Source organism: Eschrichtius robustus, chromosome 9 (assembly GCF_028021215.1).
Source record: "Eschrichtius robustus isolate mEscRob2 chromosome 9, mEscRob2.pri, whole genome shotgun sequence".
NCBI lineage: Eukaryota > Metazoa > Chordata > Mammalia > Artiodactyla > Eschrichtiidae > Eschrichtius > Eschrichtius robustus.
Window position 1 is genome coordinate 679,773 of NC_090832.1, and position 22,033 is coordinate 701,805.

Genomic DNA, 22,033 nt, shown 5'->3' on the forward strand with positions numbered 1-22,033 from the left:
TTCTTACATGTGCATTTAAGCCTATAAATTTCCCTCTGAATGCTGCTTTAGTTGTAATTTGCCAGTTTTAGCACATGGCATTTTATTATTTAGCAGTAAATATTTTCTGATTTTTTTCAACCCAGGCTTTATTTAGGTTTGAGCTTCTAGATTTCCACATATATATAAACTAATTTTTTGGTAATTTTTTTTTTTTGTTACTGATGCCTAATTTTATGGCATTGTGTTCAGGGCACATGCTCTGTATAACACTAATTTTCTTGGTATCGGTTGAGATTTTTGTATTTATTGAGAAACTTGGCTCTCAGGTTCATTTTTATAGATATTACAGGTGTGTACGGAAAGCATGTGTTCTTGCTAACTACTGGGTGTGTGTCTGCATAGATGTCCATTGGCCCAGCCTTATTAATTGTATTAAATTATTCAAGTTTTTCTAATTTTTTAATTAGTGAGAGAAATGTATTAGCATCTCCCTCTGTGATTGAAATTATATCAGTTTCTTCTTGTATTCTATTAATTTTTGCTTTACATATTTACAGGCCATGTTATTAGGTCTATTTAAGTTCAGATGTCATATATTTTTATGTGCAGTTGTTCTTTTTATCACTTTCAGAAACTATTTCTAATTAGGTGTACTTTGCCTTCTATCTATTTTTTCTGGTACTTGCACAATCAATCTTGCTTCCTTTTACTTAGCATATGCTGTTGTTCCCCCCCACCCTTCACTTTCAACCTTTAAAGTTAACGTATTTTAAGTGTTTTTATTGAAATCCATCTTAAGAATCTTTGTGGAGTTTAGTCTGTTTGAAATTATTATGATGGCTCATCATTTGATCTTATTTTGTTTTTCTCTTCAATCTTTTTTAAAAAACTTACGCACTTTCTATTAATCATGAATTTTCTTGGCTTCATTTTCTTCCGCTTCAGCCCCTACTGGATTGATCAGAAAAATTTTTTAATCCTTTTCTTTTTTTCCCTTGAAAGGTTTGACCACTGTATATTGTTTCTGGTTTATTTATTATTATTTTTTTCCATTTGTTACTGTTCAGTTTCAAGAAACTGGTAATATTGTAAGCCCTTGTAACTATACACTCATCTGTCTATTAAACTAGATCTGTGCTTTGTTCTTTTATACTCAGGGCCTTGCAGAGTGCCCAGCATTTAGTAGATAATTTCTAAATGTTTGTCCAGTGTCTGTTGTTTTTATGTGATGAGCTATCTTAACCTAGCCTCAGTTTGTGGAACACTAAGCTGTGTTGATCTTAGTAGCTGTGTGGCAGTGAATGGACCCCTCTGTGTGTCATGTTTTTCCTCTGAAAATGAGTATAAAATAGTTTATACTCCACAAGTTTGTTAAGAGGATGAAAAGTAAAGTGTTTAGAGTTAAGACTCAACGTATATTTGTTTGTTATTCTTATTATCAAATTTATATAAGCCTTTATTTCCTGTTTGCAAATGAAGAATCACTTGTAGGCATGTGTACACTTTAAGCATAAATGCTTCTGGATATACTTCATTAAATTTGTCTTAATATTTGGATATTCTTGACATAGAAGGAAGATGGAAATTGTTATGAACCACACTCTATTTAAGTAATGTTTGGGGCCGAATGAATCTGTAGATGGAGTTCAGTTCAGTTTCAATCTACGAGACATTTAAAATCGTGACAGCATTTCTTCTGATGGCAGCACGGGGAAGGCGAGAGTGCCAGAGGGCTCTGGTGACCAGATGGTCAGGTCCTCAAAAGGATCAGCGTCTGCGGTGACACAAGCTAGATTTCACCCAAGTCATCATCACAGGCACCTGCTCAGGGTGTCTTGGGGTTTGATAATCAGAAAACTAATAACTGACCTCAAACTTCAAATGCCTTAGTAAGGCCATCTTTCAGATAATTTATTGAATATGGCTTATGACCTATACTTTAGAAACATAAATTTTGTTGCATTAATATTAGTCTTTTGATCTTTTACCATTTGTAGTTCTGTATCTTTCAGTGGCATTACATATAGAGAAAAAGTGCATCAGTAGTTCTTGAGGTCAAAATGTACCATTAGCAATTATTCATAGGAAGTTTTTGGAGTCCAGTTCTGAAATTTCTATAAATAAGAAGAAAAAGCTTTTTGTTAATTTCTTACTTTAGATTCAATGTTGTTAGATATAGTGTATCATTTATTAATTCAGCCTGTAAAATAATACATCTTGATTTTTCCCCTTACAATTACAGGGATTGTCATTTATGACCCAGCAATCCCAGGTTTATAATCTTTTTGCAACCACAGCCATTGGTGATGGGATAAAACTTTGGGACCTGAGAACCCTGAGGTAAGGCTCCTTCTGCTTTTCAGATTGCAGTTGGGGCCAAGGCTAGACAGACCATATAAAATGTATTTTTATTAAAGCTCATTATAAACTCAGCTTGATCTCGTTTTTCCGGATAAGACAAGGTTGTGGTGAATCTGTTCACATTGACCAATCTAAGAAAAGTCTGATTTATACACAGAAAAGGTCGCATAATTTGGAATGATAAAAAAGCAGGTGCTGGTCTTTCCTCTGTTACATGTGACTCCTGAGTGTTGGAAATGACAGGGAGGTAATCGATCACTTAGCTGTTAGACTACAGTGGTGCATACATGTAAGAGTGAGAAGTGTATGTATATACACACATATATGTATACACACAATGATACATATTACAGTGAGATGTATATATGTGTACAAATATATATATATACACACAGTGATACCTACATATAACAGTGAGAGGTATATATATGTATACAAAAAAATATATATATACACACACCGTGATACATATATATACATAATTCTGTTCTTTAAAAATGTTCTGATTGATTGTTGTGTTACAGCAGACAGTCATTAACTATATAATGTATCTAACAAAATAGAATACTTACATCTATTTATATATCTGTGTGCATGTATATATATTCACAAGGACAGCATTAGCAGACTGTCTCTGCTTTTCTCTTCAATCCCTAAACAAGTATAAACCCCCTGTTTCTATCTTGTGTGACATTTATATACTCTTCATATATAAAAATTTTATTTAATGTTAGGTTGGTTGTTTTGTGAATTTATGATTTTAAAAAGTGTTTTAATTATTTTTAAAGGTCTCCAGAATAACCTGCTCACCATTTAATAATCCTCACCTATAAAAATTTTTTTTCATTGTTAGTTTGCTCATTTTTGTGAAGAAAAGCAACAAGTCGGTATCTTTCTCCTAATTTATGTTAAAAATTGAAAAATCATTTGTTCTCCTGTGGTTTCTTTTTTTCCTCATAGGTGTGAGAGCCGTTTTGAAGGACATCCAAAGTGCTGCTACCCGTGTGGAATTGCTTTTAGTGCTTGCGGCCGATATGTGGCTTGTGCTGAGGATAAGCATGTAGGTGCTGCTGTGGTGCGTGTGTTGGTCTTTTTTTTAAAATTATTTATTTACTTATTTATTTATTTGGCTGTGTTGGGTCTTCGTTTCTGTACGAGGGCTTCCTCTAGTTGCGGCAAGTGGGGGCCACTCTTCATTGCAGTGCGCGGGCCTCTCACTATCGTGGCCTCTCTTGTTGCAGAGCACAGGCTCCAGATGCGCAGGCTCAGTAGTTGTGGCTCACAGGCCCAGCTGCCCCGCGGCATGTGGGATCCTCCCAGACCAGGGCTCGAACCCGTGTCCCCTGCATTATTAGCAGGCAGATTCTCAACCACTGCGCCACCAGGGAAGCCCCCAATGTGTGTTGGTCTTTAAGCAAAGAGTCTACACTCGTTCTTGTGGAGATGGTTAATACTGCTGCATGTTAGGACAGAAATCTAATTTAAGCTTGACTATGGCCAAGTGTTTTGAGACTATCACATAACAGTGGTATTTTAATAACAATCACACACGAGGTATGACAGGCCTTCATGGTTTTTTTTTTTAATTGAAATCTGATACTTTAAATACCAATCATTAATTAATTAATTTCTTTATTCATTTATTAATCATTGCACTAATTGTCTGTGGTGTGTATTTTATTAGTTTCCTGGGGCTGCTGTAACAAATTAGTACAAACTTGGCAACTTAAATCAGCAGAAATCTATTCTCTCACAGTTCTGGAGGCCAGAAGTCCAAAATCCAGGTGCTGGCAGGGTCGGTTCCTTCTGGAGTCTCTGAGGGAGAATCTGTCCTGTGCCTCTTCCACTGCTGGTGGTGGCGTTCTTCGGTTTGGGGTTATTATTCCAGGGTCTGCCTCTGTCTCCACGCAGACATCTTCCCTGTGTGTCTCCTCTGTGTGTCTGAAATCCCCTCTCCCTTCTCATATAAGGAGACTAGTCACTGGACACCCTAAATCCAAGCTGATCTTACAATACTTAATTACATCTGTAGAGATCCTATTTCCAAATAAGGTCAGGTATTCCAAATAATTCACAGGAATTGGTGGTTAAGATTTGGATATATCATCTTGGGGGACACAATTCAACTCACTCCTGGTCTATAAGGGTTATCTAAACAAAGAAACATAAAGAAATTTCCAAAAATTCAAGGAAATCATAATATTTATTTGGAAAAAAAATTACTTTACAATTTAACTGAGAGTCCACTTTATTTTCTAAACTTTCCCCCTTATTCCATTTAACTGGTGATAATGGAATTTAAGAATATTAAAGACTGTTTTATGGAACTTTTAAATAGGAAAAGTTATTCTAAAAATTTACTAGTTTATAACTAACCAAACATGCTCCTTTGACATCTTTGTCATCTGTTATGATAGATTCTTGAGTTCATCTCTAAATGAGGTAGCTGATGGTGCGAAAAACGTTTGCTTCAAAGGCTTGAGCACTACTTGTATATTACCTAAGAAATTCGTGAGATAACTAAAGTATGACTCTATTCTTACAGGACCAAATGCAGTCAACTGTGTACACTGAATTTTCTTGAAATTTTTGATCACCATTTTCTTTTATGCAACATACATGCAAGTGCAGCTGATAAATATAGTAACTGAAGTTAAGAATATTAACACAAAAACATTGAAAGTAGGAACATGGGAAATGAAGCTGATGTGAGAATACTTAAATGTAGACTTTCAGGATTAAAGCATTACTACAGATAATGAGGGACATTTAACAGTGATAAAGATGACAGTCTATATAAAAATGTTGTAATTCTAAATCTTTATGCACCCAATAACATAGTTTCAAGATATATAAAGCGAAAGTAGTATAAACTCCAAAGAGAAAAGGAAACATCCTCAATCATAATGGGAGACTTTAACAAACTTCTTTTAATGGCTGGAAAACAAATTATTGCTGATAATGATGCTTTTCTGCTTAAAATATCCAATATCATGTATAATATAGACTAAGTATCTTTTGTGTGGCATTGAAGAACCTTCACAATGTCAAACAAACTCTGAATATGTGCTTTTTATAATACAAAAAGATAAGGATGAACCAAAAAGCACACTCACAGACAATGAGACCACACCAGAAAAATATGTTTTCTAGGCAGATGAAAACTAACAATATATTTGCAAATGAGCTGAAGGGAATTAAAGAAAACACATATACTTTACTTTTAACAAAGAAGGTAAAGCAGAAACAAAAAAAGTTCAATGTTCATGGAATTCAAGGATGGTTCAATATCAAGAACTCTATTAATAAGTGCATATTTTAACTGGTATGACCATCTTGAAATATGCAGAAAAGCCATTTCAACAAAATTCCACATTCATTTCTGATAAAACACCTATGATGCTTCTTTCAAATGATAAAATGATGATCTCACTCCAGACGCCAGCATCTTATGAGAAACCATTAGAGGCATTCTATGACTGGGAACAGAGAAACAAGGCCCTTTAGTTCCACTACTATTTTGGAGTATTGGAGGTATTTACCTATGGAATTAGGCAAGAGAACTTTATTGGAGACATTATAATTGAAAAGGAATAGTTTGTAAGTATCTTTATTCATAGATGTTAAGATTGCATATCTGGAAAACCCAAGAAAATTAATGGGCATTGTGAACAATAAAATAGTTCAGGAAAGTATTAATAGTAGGATTTGAGTTAATATTTGGAATTCAATGGTCTTTATGTATAAAAACAATAACCTGTGAGAAGATATAATGAAGAGGAGAGTCCATTTAGAAGAGCCTTAAAAAGGACAAAATATTCAGGCATAAATGTAGCAAGAATTCTGCAAAACCTATATGAAGAAAACTTGATTTTTCCCCCCAGAAATATAAAGTCTTATCTTGTTCTTGGACAGGAAGATTCAACCTGATAAAGAAGTCAGTGCTGTATAAGTAATATGTAAATTTAACACTGCCCCAGTGAAAATATCAATAGGTTTCCCTGTAGCTAGGCAGTTTCATTGTAAAGTTGTTGGAAACAAGTGACAATTGTCAAGACACCCTGGAAAAAAGAGCATTATGTTAAGGGACTGTGCTTTACTAGGTATTAAAACATATTACAAAGGCTCTCTAGGGACTTCCCCTGTGGTCCAGTGGTAAAGAATCTGCCTTCCAATGCAGGGGACGTGGGTTCAATCCCTGGTCGGGGAGCTAAGATCCCACATGCCGCGAGGCAACTAAGCGTGCGCCACAACTATTGAGCTTGCATGCCTCAAAGAGAGAGCCCCTGTGCTGCAAACTACAGAGCTCACATGCCCTGGAGTCTGCGTGCCACAACTAGAGAGAGAAAACCCACCGCCACAACTAGAGAGAAGCCTGCGTGCTGCGATGGGAAAAAAGGATCCTGCATGCCTCAACGAAGATCCCGCGTGCCACAACTAAGACTGGATGCAGCCAAAAAAAAAAAATAATAATAATAAATAATAAAAAAAAGAAAGACTCTCTAATTAAAACATTGTGGAACTGGTGCACGAATATAAAGACAGGTGAGTGTTTCCCAGCTCTGGCCACTGAAAATGCTCAGAGGCATGGACGTTCCTAAGACCCTCCTCAGTGCAGTCTCTCAATGCTGTTCCCCATCATGGAAACCAGAGTTTTCTGGGTGAAGAGCTGGTTGCAGGTCTGTTGCAGAGTAACCAGGAGCATGTTGTGCCAGAAAGAAAGGAAGAAATTGAAAAGGAAAGGGTCATATAATAAGGCCACAGGAGGGAACATCAAAGGCTATTGGCCAGAGAAGGCCCAGTTGAGCATCAAAAGAATAATGACTGCAATTGATTTTAAATCATTTTATGTCTAAAACCTCATGATTTTAAAAATGCCATTCTACAAAGGAGATAAATAAAACAAAACAAAAACAAATATAAAACAGAACCTCATTGGTCCCCATTGGGAAGTAAGTAGGGTACCAATTCCTTACTCAGAAGCATGTCTTTTCAAGGGAAAGGATTAAGCATTTGTTTTGCCTGTCCTGTTTGAACTATGTTTCAAGTTAACCAAATACTCAATTTGAAGAGGAAAAGTTCTGTTTTAGAGACAAATTCCAGACAAGTGGGATGAATGGCAGAATTAGAAAATCACCCTCTTGCAATCTCAAATGAAGTAATTGATTTTAGCAAATGTCATTTGTAGATGAAACAATCAGATAAAGATCATAAAGATGAATGACTCACAGGCAGCTTGAATAGACATTTGTCCAAAGAAGACATGCACACGGCCATCAGGTACATGAAAAGATGCTCAAAATCACTAATCATCAGGGAAATACAAATCAAAACCACAGTGAGCTATCACGTCACACCTGTTAGGATGGCTGTTATCAGAAAAACAGAAGATAATGTGTTGGCGAAGATGTGGAGAAATTGGAACCCTTTTACACTGTTGGTGGGAATGTAAAATGGTGCAGCCACTATAAAAACAGTGTAGAGGTTCCTCAAAAAATTAAAAGTAGAATACCATATGATTCAGCAATTCCACTCCTGGGTATTTATCCAGAAGAATTGCAGTCAGGATCTCAAAGAGATATTTGTACTCCTGTGTCACTGCAGCATTGTTCACAATAGCCACATTGAGGAAACAGCCCAAATGTTTATTGATGGATGAATAGATAAAGAAAATGTGGTAAATACATATAATGGAATGTTATTCAGACACAAAAAGGAAGGAAATCCTGCAATATGGGACAGCATGGATGACCTTGAAGACGTTATGCTAAGTGAAATAAGCCAGTCGTAGAAGGACAAATACTGCGTGATTCCACTTACATGAGGAGTCTAAAATGGTCAAACTCACAGAGGCAGAGTTGAACGGTGGTCTCCAGGAGCTAGGGGTGGGGGAAATGGGAGATACTGGCCAAAAGGCACAGAGTTTTAGTTATGCAGGATGAGTAAGTCTGGGGCTCTCTGTAAACACCGTGTCTGAGGTCAACAGCACTGTATTGTGTATGTGAACCTTTGTTAAGAGGGTGATCTTATGTTAAATGTTGTTACTACAATTAAAAACAAGATTGATGGGAAACTCTCCCAGGGAGCATCTTGCTGTCACAACCCGGACCTTCTGGCCAACGTTAACATCACTAAGTGTGGAACAGTTTAGACTTTAGGTGTGTTACTAATGCCATGTAAAGGTACACACCACATTAGTCTTCCCCAGGAAGTAGTCCTGTGAAAAAAAGTGAGCCTGAGCTAACTGAGTCTTTGTAGGTAATTTCTGACTTTACAGCAAATACACAGGATAATGGAACACGTTGAAAGGCATCACAAGGAAGCAAACAGACAGATCCTGAATATGGAACATCCTTCAGGACACTGGTCCAGTTTCTTCAACATGTGTATGGCATGAAGAAAGAGGCAGGGAGAGGAAGATTGCTCCAAAATAAAAGAGACATAAAAACAATGTACAGATCTTGTTTGGATTCTGATTGGCCCAAAATAATTGTGAAAAGACATTTGAGAACATTGGGAAATTATTTAAATTTACTAGGTAGTAAATATCAGGGAATTATTATTTTAGTTAGATGTAAAAATGGAAGTATGGTTATGTGTAAAATGTCCATATTTTTAGAGATACTTACAAAATACGTAGGCCAGGGGCTTCCCTGGTGGCGCAGTGGTTGGGAGTCCGCCTGCCAATGCAGGGGACACGGGTTCGTGCCCCGGTCTGGGAAGATCCCACATGCCGCGGAGCGGCTAGGCCCGTGAGCCACAACTACTGAGCCTGTGCGTCTGGCGCCTGTGCTCCGCAACAAGAGAGGCCGCGATAGTGAGAGGCCCGCGCACCGCGATGAAGAGTGGCCCCCGCTTGCCACAACTAGAGAGGGCCCTCGCACAGAAACGAAGACCTCACGCAGCCAAAAATAAATAAATAAATAAATAAATTTATTAAAAAAAAAAACAAAACGTAGGCCATCATCTTTGCAATTTGCTTCAAAATACTTCATAATTCTTTGCCCCCAAAAACTAGAAAGAAAAAGAAAAAAAGAGATGGTAGTTGAAGCAAGTAGAGCAAAGTCTTGATAACGTTGTATTTGGGTTATGTATAGATGGAACTTGTTGTATAATTCTCTGTACTTTTGTACATATTGGAAAATTTTCGAAATCAAAAGGCAAGCACAGGCATTGGAAACAGTATGGGACATGGACTGTCTTGACTTCACTGTTGCGTGAGCCCCCTTTGCCGGCCTCCTGGAGGGCAGTAGCCGGGCGCTAAGGGAAGCCGCTCGGGTCAGGAGAAGCCTGCGTCTGCGTCTTGTTCAGCTCTGTACGTTTGGGAACCGCTGATTCTCCGACCCCGTAGTGTTCTCATCTGCAGCAGCGCACTGTAGCGCCTACTGTAGGGTAAAAGGAAGTAATACGTGTTCGCGGTTGCATTTGAGAAATATTGCTTGAATCTAACCGTATAGAAAGCTGTGATTACACCGTGATGACTTCATCGGGATAACGGCAAAGCTCTGGGTTGATAGAAGCTACTCTTTGGCCAGACCCTTTGGCCCCGATGTTTCACTATAGGATTGTATTTTCAAAGAAATCAAAATGAATGAATGAACTAATGGATACTTACAGATAATTAGTTGTATATTTGATCATAAGTCCAAAGATGCTGAAAAAGACCAGGCTGTTATTAGAACTAAAGTTGATAAGGATTTGTATCCAGACCATTAAGGCTGCTACTCCCCTAGGTATGTGATACTAGCGGTTAGACCAGTGGTCAGTGCCATTCCAGTGATCTGCTGTGCACACACTCCGCAAGAGGAAGTGGGGGGGACCTGCAGAACCTGTCACTTTATTTGTCATAGTTCCTGTTGCCAGAAGTTGATGGAGCTTGAGGAGGGAAGGAGATTGTGTGTCCGCCTCAAACCTGACAGGAGAGCCCAGAACAATGTCACTAATGTTTTCTAATGGAGTCTTTGCTTCCTACTGGAAGTAGGCAGTGTTTCTGTCTCAGTGTGATTTTAAATAAGGCTCTGTATTAAACCTTGAACATTTTGGTCTTCTGAGAAAAGATTATTATTTTTTTAATAAAAATTATTTTTTAAATATTTTTTAAAAAATAAAAATATTTTTTAATAAAAATTATTTTTTAAAATAAAAATTCAGTGATCTGAAGAAATGTGCACAGTTCTGAGAAATATCATTTCTGGAAATATTTTAAAAAGCAAAGTAAGTGACCGTAGTATGATAGTTGATTCCCCTGTGGACAATATCACTATTATGAAGTTTCAGAAATACAGAATTAACTTCTGTTTGCAATTCTTTTTCTCTTTTTTTCTATGGGGATAATTCGGGGAAAGGAAAAATGAAGAACACATGTTAGAGCCCTATGAGATGAAAAAATGAAAGACACTTCATCTTCATGGACATCAGCAGAATTGCAAAATAGTCATAATGAACTGGTCTAGTCCTGTTTGCAAGCCATCGATCTTTTTCAGTAGTACATTCAGTCCTTTACAATTTTTGTGGAAATACTTTCGAGCAGTAAAGCGTTTTTCCAGCACCTGTTTGGTTTGCGCCACACCCTCATTTTTTGCCCGCAAACAATATTGCTTTCTTTTTTTCTCACCCCTTTTCTCAGGGCTTGATTTAGTTTCAGAGTAACATTTACTCTATACAGGTTTTATTTCAGGTTTCTTTTGTTTCTTAGTATGTTTTAGCTAAAACTTATTTCTCTTTGATGAGGAAGAAGTTGCTTCATGAATCAAATAACTATTATTACCTCTACTTAAAACGTTTTGTTTTTCCCATGGATTGTAATGAAATTGAATCATCTGCAGAATTCTTTCTTACTTTTCCACCATTTCTATAAAGCACATTTGTCCTTTTGGACTGATAGTTGCCACTCTGTGGAAGTACAGCTCATGACAAGTGCGTATCTAACAAAATATTTCTGATATTTGGAGCTGCAAACTGCTGCTTTCATTTGACTCAAGAACCTTCTGGGTGAAAAGATATGTTTCATTTACTACCATTTTCATATAGAACACAAAGGCCTGTTTTTTAAATAACTCTTACCTAGACTTCCTTCACAATAAATATTATGGTGTCACCTTATGTGCATTTTGAGGTTCCATGCAAATACAAGCTAGTGTTAGTTCCCATTTAGATTCAGGTGGAAACGAGGAGTCTCGGGAAGGACTTTTCAGCAGGAGATAATTATACGATGGAAGCTGATGAACCTCAAACCCCGCCTTCTGGTTTTCAGAGCTGCTCTTTGCCCATCAGCCCCGTTGGCTGTGTGTCTGCGCTCTTGCTTGTTCGAGGTCTTTCAGGGCAGGAAGCAGGTGCAGCCGTGTCCCCGCGGGCTGGCTGCACGGTGCCTGGCCCATCCACTCTCACCCTGCCCGGCACGCTGCTGTGCCGGAGAACTTTCTGTCTCCTTCTCATCCCATTTTCCATTAGCCACAGGCAAGTTCCCTGGGTCGAAAAATACTAACCGAAGCTAGAAGCTTGCACTTAACTTACTTTTGTAATTGCGTCCGTCATATATCCACTGAGACGCTTCCTGACAAGTCACAACACCAACCCAGTTACCTCCGGGCCTCTTTCCCTGCCCTTTTCTTATGTCTTGAAATCCTTTGCTCTGGTGGCTTCTCTTTAGACGCTTGTCTACTTCTTGTTCGACTCTTCTTCCTCTTCTCACACCTTCTGTTGTAAATTCAACACTTTTGTGGTTTGAGCTGTTCCCCCCGTCACAAGTTGAACGCACGTCACAGTCTCTGACACTGGCCTCTTTCCTGCTTCCCGAATACGCAGCAGCTGCTGGGCGTCGCCTGCAGACCTGGTCGTCACCGGAAGCTTGGAAACAGTGAGCCATTTCCCTTCGACACTGCTGCTCAGAGCCGGGCCTCACTTCAGTTCGGATCTGGTGGTTTTCAGTCCGTGGTGATTGTGAATCTGCTTTTCCCTGCCCTCTGTAGCTTGGAATCTAGAGGGTGTGTGTGTGTGTGTGTGTGTGTGTGTGTGTGTGTGTGTAGTAATTTGCACTATATTCCTCCAAAATTTATAATTTTATTGACATACAATTTATAGATAGGTCATAAAGTAGTTGTATGTTTAACTTTTTTGAATGAAGTTGCTGTGAGCAGTTTTGTACAAGTCTCTGGGTGGACATCCATTTTCATTTCTCTTGGGTGTATACAGAGGCGTGACATTGCTGGGTCAGAAGGCTGGTGTAGGTTTAATTTTATCGGAAGCTGCAAAACAGGTTTCCAAAGCGGCTGTACCATTTGAACAATCGAGCATCAACTGTTTGGCACACACATGTGCACACACAGTACAATTAGGGTGACAAATGATAAAACAAAGCCGATGCACGATATGGAGCACACAGCACGAGGCAAAGGCTCCGGAAAGCGAGCACAGTGCCTTGGTGAGGCGTTCAAATGCTGAAGTTGGCAGCCCTGGAGTCGAGCCTGGTCCCAGTTCCCATAGCTGCGGAGTCTGGGAAGAGTGCCCACCTCCAGCCCCGGCTTCCTTGTCTGTAGAAGCGGGACAATAATTGTGTTTTCTTTGTAGGACTGTAGAGAGGACTGCATGAGGAAATTGATATAAAAGTTAGGTTCAGTGAGTGTTTGGTGTTGTTCCAAATATCTTATCTTTGGAAATAGCATATGCAAAAGAGGTGTGGTCACTGTAATTTCCCTTGTCCACTCAATCTAAACAGCAGACGAGAAGAGAGTCCTGAATCCTGAGAAACCCTCCAAAATTACTGGGAGCATCCCTCACTGAGTTGGTGAGAAATGGCAAGGATGGTTCCGAAGCACGTGTGGGACCAGAGGGCCTCTAGAGAAGCCCGAGTCCTTCAGGAAGGGCGTTGTTGCTGGCAGCCCCGTGAAGCAGAAAGTTCAGAGTCAGAGAAACCAGTTGAGAATCAGTCTGACACGTGATGACTGTACTAGTAACTTGTTCCCTACAGGCCCTGGTTTCCTCAATAAAATGTGGGATATTAATAATTTCAAGTGCACGTACCTCGGCCAGTTGTGATTTACGTTAACTGTTGTGAAGTGTTTTGCAGATGGTGATATACTGTGAAAGTGTTACGGTTACTCTGGCCCGGTGGTTCTCAAAGCGGGGGCTCCTCTGGGAACCCATTAGAAACGCACATTCTCAGGTTCTCTTGAGACCTCACCCCAGTAGCTGCGTGAGAACTTTTAGGGCTAAGTAAACGTATATGTTTCAAATAAACACATGTTTGGGCCAGAGGGGAAAAGGCAGATATTTTATTCCTCTACTTTAGTTCAAAATATATAAAACATCTATTCGTAGACTTTATTTCAAAACCACTGTTTAGCCAATGACAGAATCACTTGGAAAGTCTAAATTTGAAGGACTCATTGGTACATTAAAGTAGATTATTTTGGGAAAAGGAATCCACTTCAAGATCTTTCTCCTGCAATGTGGCACTTGTCTTAATTCCCAGTAGAGCTGAGAAATACTTGTTGGAACATTTCGTTGCTTAATAATTGGAGCAGTTCTCCCACCTCGTATGTGGCGTCAGGATGGTGTCCTGATACCCGCATTTGTTCCTAAAATGAAGCATTCAATGGTGACTCCAGATATATATCTTTTAATATAGTAATACAATTAGAGAGGGATGTATGTTTTTATTTTTCATTTCATCAACAGCTATGGAGAAAATTCTAAATATTTGCATTGCTCAAATTCCAAGCTGATTAGTAGGAAGCAAAGTATAGACATTCCTCTCTCAAATTTATGGAAAAGGACAAAAAAAAACCACAACCATTTTCACTCAATTTGGGACTTCCAGGTAAGGTTGAAATACAAAATCTGTACCCCTTTCCTTAAAATTAGTCATCAAATATAAGCATATATATATATATATATATATATATATATATATATATATATATATATATATATATATATATATTTTAAACATCTTTATTGGAGTATAATTGCTTTACAATGTGTTAGTTTCTGCTGTATCACAAAGTGAATCAGCTATAGGTATACATATATCCCCATATCCCCTCCCTCTTGCGTCTCCTCCCACCCTCCCTATCCCACCCCTCTAGGTGGACACAAAGCACCGAGCTCATCTCCCTGTGCTATGCGGCTGCTTCCCACTAGCTATCTATTTTACATTTGCTAGTGTATATATGTCCATGCCGTTCTCTCACTTCGTCCCAGCTTACCCTTCCCCCTCCCCGTGTCCTCAAGTCCATTTTCTACGTCTGCATCTTTATTCCTGTCCTGCCCCTAGGTTCTTCAGAACCATTTTTTGTTTTTTAGATTCCATATATATGTGTTAGCATACGGTATTTGTTTTTCTCTTTCTGACTGACTTCACTCTGTATGACAGACTCTAGGTCCATCCGCCTAATGAGCATATATTTAAAACTGTTCACAGGGTATTGTGGAAGCTTATCATAGAAAATAGAAAGTATGAAGTAAATTCATGAAGATGATAAACTTTCTAAAAGGGAAAAGAGAAAAGCACATTTCATGAAGTCACTTCCATGGCTTAGGTGGCATTTTGTCGACCAGCTGCTTCTCTGATGCCTGATCAGCTGGCAAACATACTTCAGCTTTGCACAGTTCCTTGTGGATCATCTGAGTCTGCAGTGCGGAACACCTGTGTGTTCTGTCTTCTAGGTGTATGTGTACAGAACCAGCTCTGGCACTTTCTGCTGCAGACTGGCAGGACACATGGACACGGTCGTGGCCGTGGCCTTCAGCCCGGCCACTGCCCAGGTATGGTCTCCTCTGTTTCGTACAAGTCTCACATCATAGCTTTTCTATCTGTCAGCCTGTATTTTGGTGAAATTTTGTAATATTTAAGATTACATGACGGTTTTCATCGAGTGCAGGGAGATGAACTTAGGAAATAGACCTTTACTGGGGAGAAAGAGAAATCGAGGGTGTTTTCTTTTTTTTTTAAATTTTATTTATTTATTTATTTATTTATTTATTTATTTATTTATTTATTTATTTATTTATTTATTTTATTTATGGCTGTGTTGGGTCTTCGTTTCTGTGCGAGGGCTTTCTCCAGTTGTGGCAAGTGGGGGTCACTCCTCATCGCGGTGCGCGGGCCTCTCACTATCGCGGCCTCTTTTGTTGCGGAGCACAGGCTCCAGACGCGCAGGCTCAGTAGTTGTGGCTCACGGGCCCAGCTGCTCCGCGGCATGTGGGATCTTCCCAGACCAGGGCTCGAACCCGCGTCCCCTGCATTAGCAGGCAGACTCCCAACCACTGCGCCACCAGGGAAGCCCGAGGGTGTTTTCTTTTACAATGAAAGTGTTTGTCATTCGGTGCCGATGGACATTTGCTCTAACTGAAATATAAAAAAATAATGAGATATCCATGAACAGGAACACTGAAGGAAGAAAGCAAGTACACGGCAAGTAAGGAAATGATTTTGAAATTCTCGTGAAAAGGATTTAGATGGAGAAGGAGGACCACAAAATTTAAAGAATCTTAATTAGGAGAAAGGATTAAGAGAAAGTAACATCAACTGCAAATCAACCCAGAAAAGTGAATGATCTTGTATTAAAATGCAGAGGGAGATTTTTTTGGTAAAAGATGTAAGCAAGTTAAATATTAATGAAACTTGAGTATTTGGGAATATTGATTTCATTTTGTCCCTTTAAGTTTGAAGCTTTGATTCCAAGAGTACCACCGCTGTGTGATTGCGCACGCGAGTGTGTGTGTGTACTTTGTGGAGCTGTACCATCGATGCTGTTTTCCGTACCTGCTTCCTTTCCCTGACACTGGATTGCTGCAGTCCAGGGCGTGTTATGGTGCCTGGCAACATAGTTTACCTTCCATTTGTATTGAATGTTGGAAAAATGAATAAATGAAGCTTGTCGTGTCCTTGACTACAGAGCTTCCATCGCTGTCACCTGAAGTCTTCTTTGTACCCCATCCATCAGTGACCCTAATTTAGCCTTTGCATCCTCTGCTGATGGGTACTTAGGTTTAAATTTTTCTATCCTCTTATAAACAATACTGGGATGTACACTTGATTATGCTTCACTCATCCCCAAAATGAGGTTGTGCGACATATACTGTAGTGTACCAGCTTTTCTTAATTCATAGTATGAGTTGCAATTACCTATTTTAAATTTTTAGTGTGGTTTTTGACATTGTTGGATTCCTTTTTGAAGCCTTTCAGTAGCACAGCCAGTAATACTGAGGAGTGGTCATGAGTGACAGAGCCAGAAGATAAGAGCTAGGATAGGAGGCAAGTAAGGTGTGAGGCAGGGGGCTGGGTGTGGTGATTGACAGGTGGAATACTGAAAATTCAGTGTTGGCCTCAAAATACCCTTTAGCATAACTGAACAGAGGAACTTTTTTGAATACTTGAAAATTTTCAGTTAGAAAATGTTGTGTAGGTCTCTATTGCCATCGAGATTATTTTCATGAATAAAAGAAGCAAGTGTGACCTACGTGTATGAGAAAGAACGGGAGGAAGAAGGACCGGGTGCTTCTCAGGGATGCCGGCTCCTGACGAGATGCCACCCAAGAGCCGGCAGTTGGAGAAGCTGATGTTCTCGTTCAGCAACTCAAGAAACCACGAGGCCACACAGAACCTGAAGGAAGGTTTTCAAACGTTCATACTCTCTACCACAGTTGTTTTTGTAGAACTGCTATGAAATTGGAGGAATGATGATAAAATAATGCAGTGCTAAATGTCTTTGTAATAGAAAGTTCTAACAAAAAGCCTCATTGTTCCAAAGCCCTGTGTTTTGTCTGAGCACGATGATCAGAAAGGTCTCTGTGAAGTAGCAACACTTCTTCAGTAATGGACTCAAGGAGTGTTTAATGGGCTTTGTCTCTTAGTACCGTATTTATCTGATTTAAGATACATGCTATCCGTTCACTAACATTTCCCCGAGATCAGGGTGAACCTTAGAAACCTCGTGCTTCCTTTTCAGCATGGAGTATTCTTCTGTTTCATTGAATCTCTGGTGCACCTCACACTGATGTTTAAAATGGTGTCCATAGAACGAAATACTGGACTCAAGCTTTGGTTTTAAAACATATACTAAATGGTCCATCAAACAATAATTTGAAATTTCTACTTGTAGAAAAAGACCGCTCTGAGTTCTAATCCAGGCCTATTAACATTTAAAATGCATGTTTAGGCATAGAGGGTGGCTTGGTCCGTTTCCTGACCAACAGAGAGGGGCCTGGAAGGTTCACCTTCCACGGCTGAGGTGTCTGCATCTTGGGTGGTGATACTTACCTCCTAGTAGGGGCAGGAGGGTAAAAACATGCAAGGGCTGGTTTTGTGGTAGGCACCTTGTAAATGTTCCCCTCTCCACAAGAGACAAAGCAAGTAATACCATAGGTGTACTACCACAGGGAAGAGTTACACGTGACAGATTAGTGGGATAGGTACGTGGCTCTAATTCCTCTGAATCTTGCAGATTTAATGCTACAGCTAAAATGGCTGCCCTCCCCCCTCCATCCCCTTCCTCATTTTCTTTATTATTATTTTTCATCTCATGAATTTCAGGTGACTTCCCTGGATTTGAATACATGCGTGTAGTTCTAAGCCATAATCCTCCAAGCCCCTTCTTCCTGGTTGTGTGGTCAGCCCTGGCCGCTCCCTGGTGGCAGGTGGTGCCCAGCCCTGCCCAAGGTTGTTCTTGCTGGACTGTGGAGAGAGGAACCGCCAGCCCCGCACGCCTGCTGGGGCGCTCGACATTCCAGACCTCGTGAGAATCAGCTTTGTCCCTGAGAGTCGGCGAAGTGGGCATTAGCTCCTGCATCTCGCAGCCAGGAGGGTGACGTGGAGCTCCCGGGACTTATTCGGGAGCTGATGCAAAGTGGCTGGCATGGTGCTGACTTGGTTCCGGGGACATAGCATAACTCTGGGGAAAGCAGGAGACAGATCCCATGACTAGTTTTTTCTTTTTAAATAAATTTTAATAGAGATATTATCCCCTTTCAAAAATTAAAGATTTGAGCCCCTCAGACTAAGTTGCAAGATATGGTTCAAAAGTAGTGTTTTTCATCGTTGACATTGCTCAATTGTCAAAGTAAGACTTGTGAGTCTTTTGGAAGAAGATTGTACTGGTACTAACGGAATTATTATTAGCAATGCATGCAGCTAAGAGACGGGCTCTGAAAATGAAGGGGAATCCTACCAGCTCGTGGGGAGCAGGGCCTCCGCAGGGCGGCTGGGACCCGAGAGGCTGTCAGGATACTGCTACGGTCCTGCCGGGAAACGCAGCTGTGCCACGCGGGCCTGGTCCAGTGTGGCTCCGGAGGGCGGTTGTCAGCTTTGGGCTTATTGGACATGCGGAGGGCATTGGTGTATTTGTCTTAAGATATATCCGTTTAGATACTTCACTGTTGAGGTGGGAATAAGTTCATAGTTCATCTATCCTGGCTGAGGTGATAGCCAAGCAAGGCTGTGATTTCTGGCAAAAAAGATGCATGGTATTGAAACCAGAGATCAAAAGAAGACAGAGGAGCAAGATGTAGAGGGACGGGTGCCCTGGGTGCGAGTGTGGTCTGCGGTAGGGCTGCTGACCCGTGAGAAGTGCAGGAAGGAAGGTCAGGGAACTTGTAGGTGAGCCACGGGGGAAAGCCGCTCCACACGAGGACAAAAGTGCACGAAATTTGTTGGCAGGTGTAACAAAGAGTCACAAATATACCTTTGCCTTATGCCATCAAATTTATCTTACATTAATATCACAATCACCAATTTCATCTGATGTCAATGATAAAATAATGAAATGACGGCATTAATGAAAGATAATATAAAAGCCCTTTCTTACTGACCGTGGATATTTAGGGTATTTAGTAGGTATTTATTTTCAGTTTTCCATTTCTGTATCATGTGGTGTTTATTATGGACAATTCTGCTTTGGTCTTTCCAGCGTTACTGGGTTGCATTTAACCATGTCACTAATGTTACCCTAGAACTCAGAGGAGAAACATGGGAGACCTCAAATAGTTTATGCAAAGAGACAAGATATAGGTGGAGTCCAGAGCACGGTGTGGTTTAGTACCTGGCGGGGGAAGAACCAGGAGTAGTTATGGGACGTGTGCCTGATGCTGGGATGGCTGTCCTTCCCCTGCAGCCTGGCAGTACCTGGGGAAAGAGAGGGTAAAGTAAAGAAATGGAAATTTGAAAAGTTATTTTGCTTTAAGAAAGTGATACTTCACTATCTTCTTATAGTGGACATTTAAGTTGTTTTTGGTGTTGTAAGTAATATTCTGATGTACATATTTGAGTATACAGGGGTTTCTGTATCTAGATTTATCTTCTCAAGATTATTAGGAGTAGTAGTGCTGAGTAAAATAGCGAAACTTTGAAAGGATTCTGATAAATATAGACAAATATTTCTCGAAGAGTTTTTTGTTTCCTTACGAGCTTCGATTATTAATACCTTCATTATCTTGTTAAATTCATTATCAAGAAATAGTATCCCATTATTTTGATTTGCGTGTCTTTGACTATTAGGGAGAATATGCATTATCTCATATGCTCTTGAGTATTTGAGTTGTTTTCTTTTCATTTTTAAATTGCTTGTTATATTCTTCATATCTTTATCTTTTGGACCCAAAGTTTTGCTTACTGATTGTTCTAGCTTTTAATTTAAAATTGACACTTTGTCCTTTGTATTAGAGTCAATGCTTTTTCCAGATTTGGTTTTGCTTTTTATTATCTTGTTTTCTCTTTCAAAAATTTTATTTACTAAAGAATGTGAGGATGAGATTGAAATCCGCCTGTTTTAATTGGGCCGTGTTACTTTGAGAGTTATGGTTTAGCTCTTCCAAGGAAAAAGAACCTAAGTCTATACGTGGAAAAAGTCTGTACATGTCAATTATAGAATAATTAATGAAATGATGGCATTTTTTAAATGGAATTAAATTTAAAGTTCGTGATATTTATGATTGTTTTGTCAGTTTGGATCTGTAAGCCCCTTCTAAGTGCCCGTAATGCACAGGAGCTGCTCTTGTGACGGTCTCGAGCAGCCAAGGGCAGGCTCGGGGAGCTTCCTGGAGACACTTGCTACCTGGCTGACCTGTTCCCACCATCGCTGCGCGGTCAGGGCTCCTGGTCCTGGTCTCCCTCCACAGGCAGACAGATTTCCTACTTTTTAAAGACAACACACAGGATTAGCTGAGAATGAGTGCACCTGCGTTCCGTAAAGAGAATAGATGATTTACTAAAAGTGTTTCCAGACCAGGAGGCACCAGGCACCCTGGGTTTTCTTGTCTCCTTGCACAGTGATGAGAAAAACACCCCGTTTCTAAGTCCTGTCTTCTCTCTGGGTCGCGCGGTCTAGATTACTCATTTGTGCTGAAATTTCTGTGTTTTATTTCTGTCTTAGTCCTTGTGTTTGTCCTGGATCAGAGTTCAGTTTTTCGCTACCTGGTCCTCACTCGTTGACTTTTTTGGAAGGCTGTGCTCTTCCCCAAATTCTCTGGGAAAGCTGCCTGTGGGTTCCTCGTGCCCGTGACTTTGATCGTGGAGTCAGGAGAAGGCAGGAGAGTCGAGCTGGATCCGCGTGCGTTGTGACCACAAAGACCAGAAAAGTAGCTCAGAGGGAAGCAGCATTCAAGCACGTGGTCAAGTTGAGGGGGTCACGAAGGGTTACGTGTGAGCGTAAAATCCCTCCAAGCTGTTCTTGGCAGTGTGGGGAGACAGCAACACACCTCAGGAAGACTAAATACAGCAAAGGTCAACGAAGGTAAGGAGCAAGTAAGCTGCCTGCAAACAGGGCAGGAGAGTCAGGAACAGTGATGCCCTGGACCTCAGACTTACAGAGCCCTCCAGGGCGTAGGCTTGAGGACCCCGCCATCATCGCGGTGGTGAAAAGGGCTCACCTGCACGTCTGCATGTGGCCTGGCTCCCCCAGAATGAGACCCCAACTTCCTTCAGATCAGAAAGTGTTTCTTTAGTGCTTAGAATTAAATTTAGAGATAAGTACATCTAACCCACACTATTAATAGATTTTCATAAATTTAGGAATAATCTGAGGATAAGTGGTATTTAAGGTTCTTGTAAATGTTTTAAGGACTTTGATATATTAAAATATCTGATTCTAATTTGAGGTGTGAACTGGCCTTAGACTCATGACTTTTTAATTGAGAAAAATAAGAAAATTTCACTAAGTTTGTGAGCAGCGTTTTCATTTTTAGGAGGGCTTGAGAGTCACCATTCTTATACGGTTTAGTTTTTTAGATTTGTGAGAATTAAGAACATGGGAGCATTTTGGTTTTGTAGTTTTGTCATTTAAAGTATGCAAGAAAGTGTAATATCTTAATTTGAAATGAATCTTGACAATTTGAAGACAATTTAAATTATATTAAATCATTGCCTAAGGGATTTTAAGCTGTTCATCATGAGTAGATTCAACACAAACTGAAGGCCACTTTGCGTGTGATTGTTAAAATCTGCTAGATTTGTAAATACAATAAATAAGATACTAAGTTAAACGCTTAAGGAAACTAGGTTTTAAAATTTAAACCTTTAATAGATTGGATGATAATTTAAGAAAATGAAAATGAACACAAATCATTTTCTTCTGTATGAAACCCTCTTGGCACATCAAAAACTCACGTTGCCATGGCGTCCCAGCATCACCCTGGTTTGCATTGCTGGTCTTTCTGGCATTACTGTTTCCTTTGTGGGATTGCGATTCACTGCGTG

General features: G+C 39.8%; 1 protein-coding gene across 1 annotated transcript in view; it reads left to right on the top strand.

Moving 5' to 3' along the window:
* WDR27 (WD repeat domain 27) overlaps positions 1–17,963 on the top strand; it is a 74,346-nt gene extending 56,383 nt beyond the window's left edge. The window contains exons 4-6 of the mRNA XM_068551127.1: positions 2,225–2,322; positions 3,304–3,403; positions 17,879–17,963. Coding sequence (XP_068407228.1) covers positions 2,225–2,322; positions 3,304–3,403; positions 17,879–17,911 — 231 coding nt within the window. The 3' untranslated portion in view covers positions 17,912–17,963. The remainder of the gene's footprint in view (positions 1–2,224; positions 2,323–3,303; positions 3,404–17,878) is intronic.
* Positions 17,964–22,033: the final 4,070 nt, after the last annotated feature.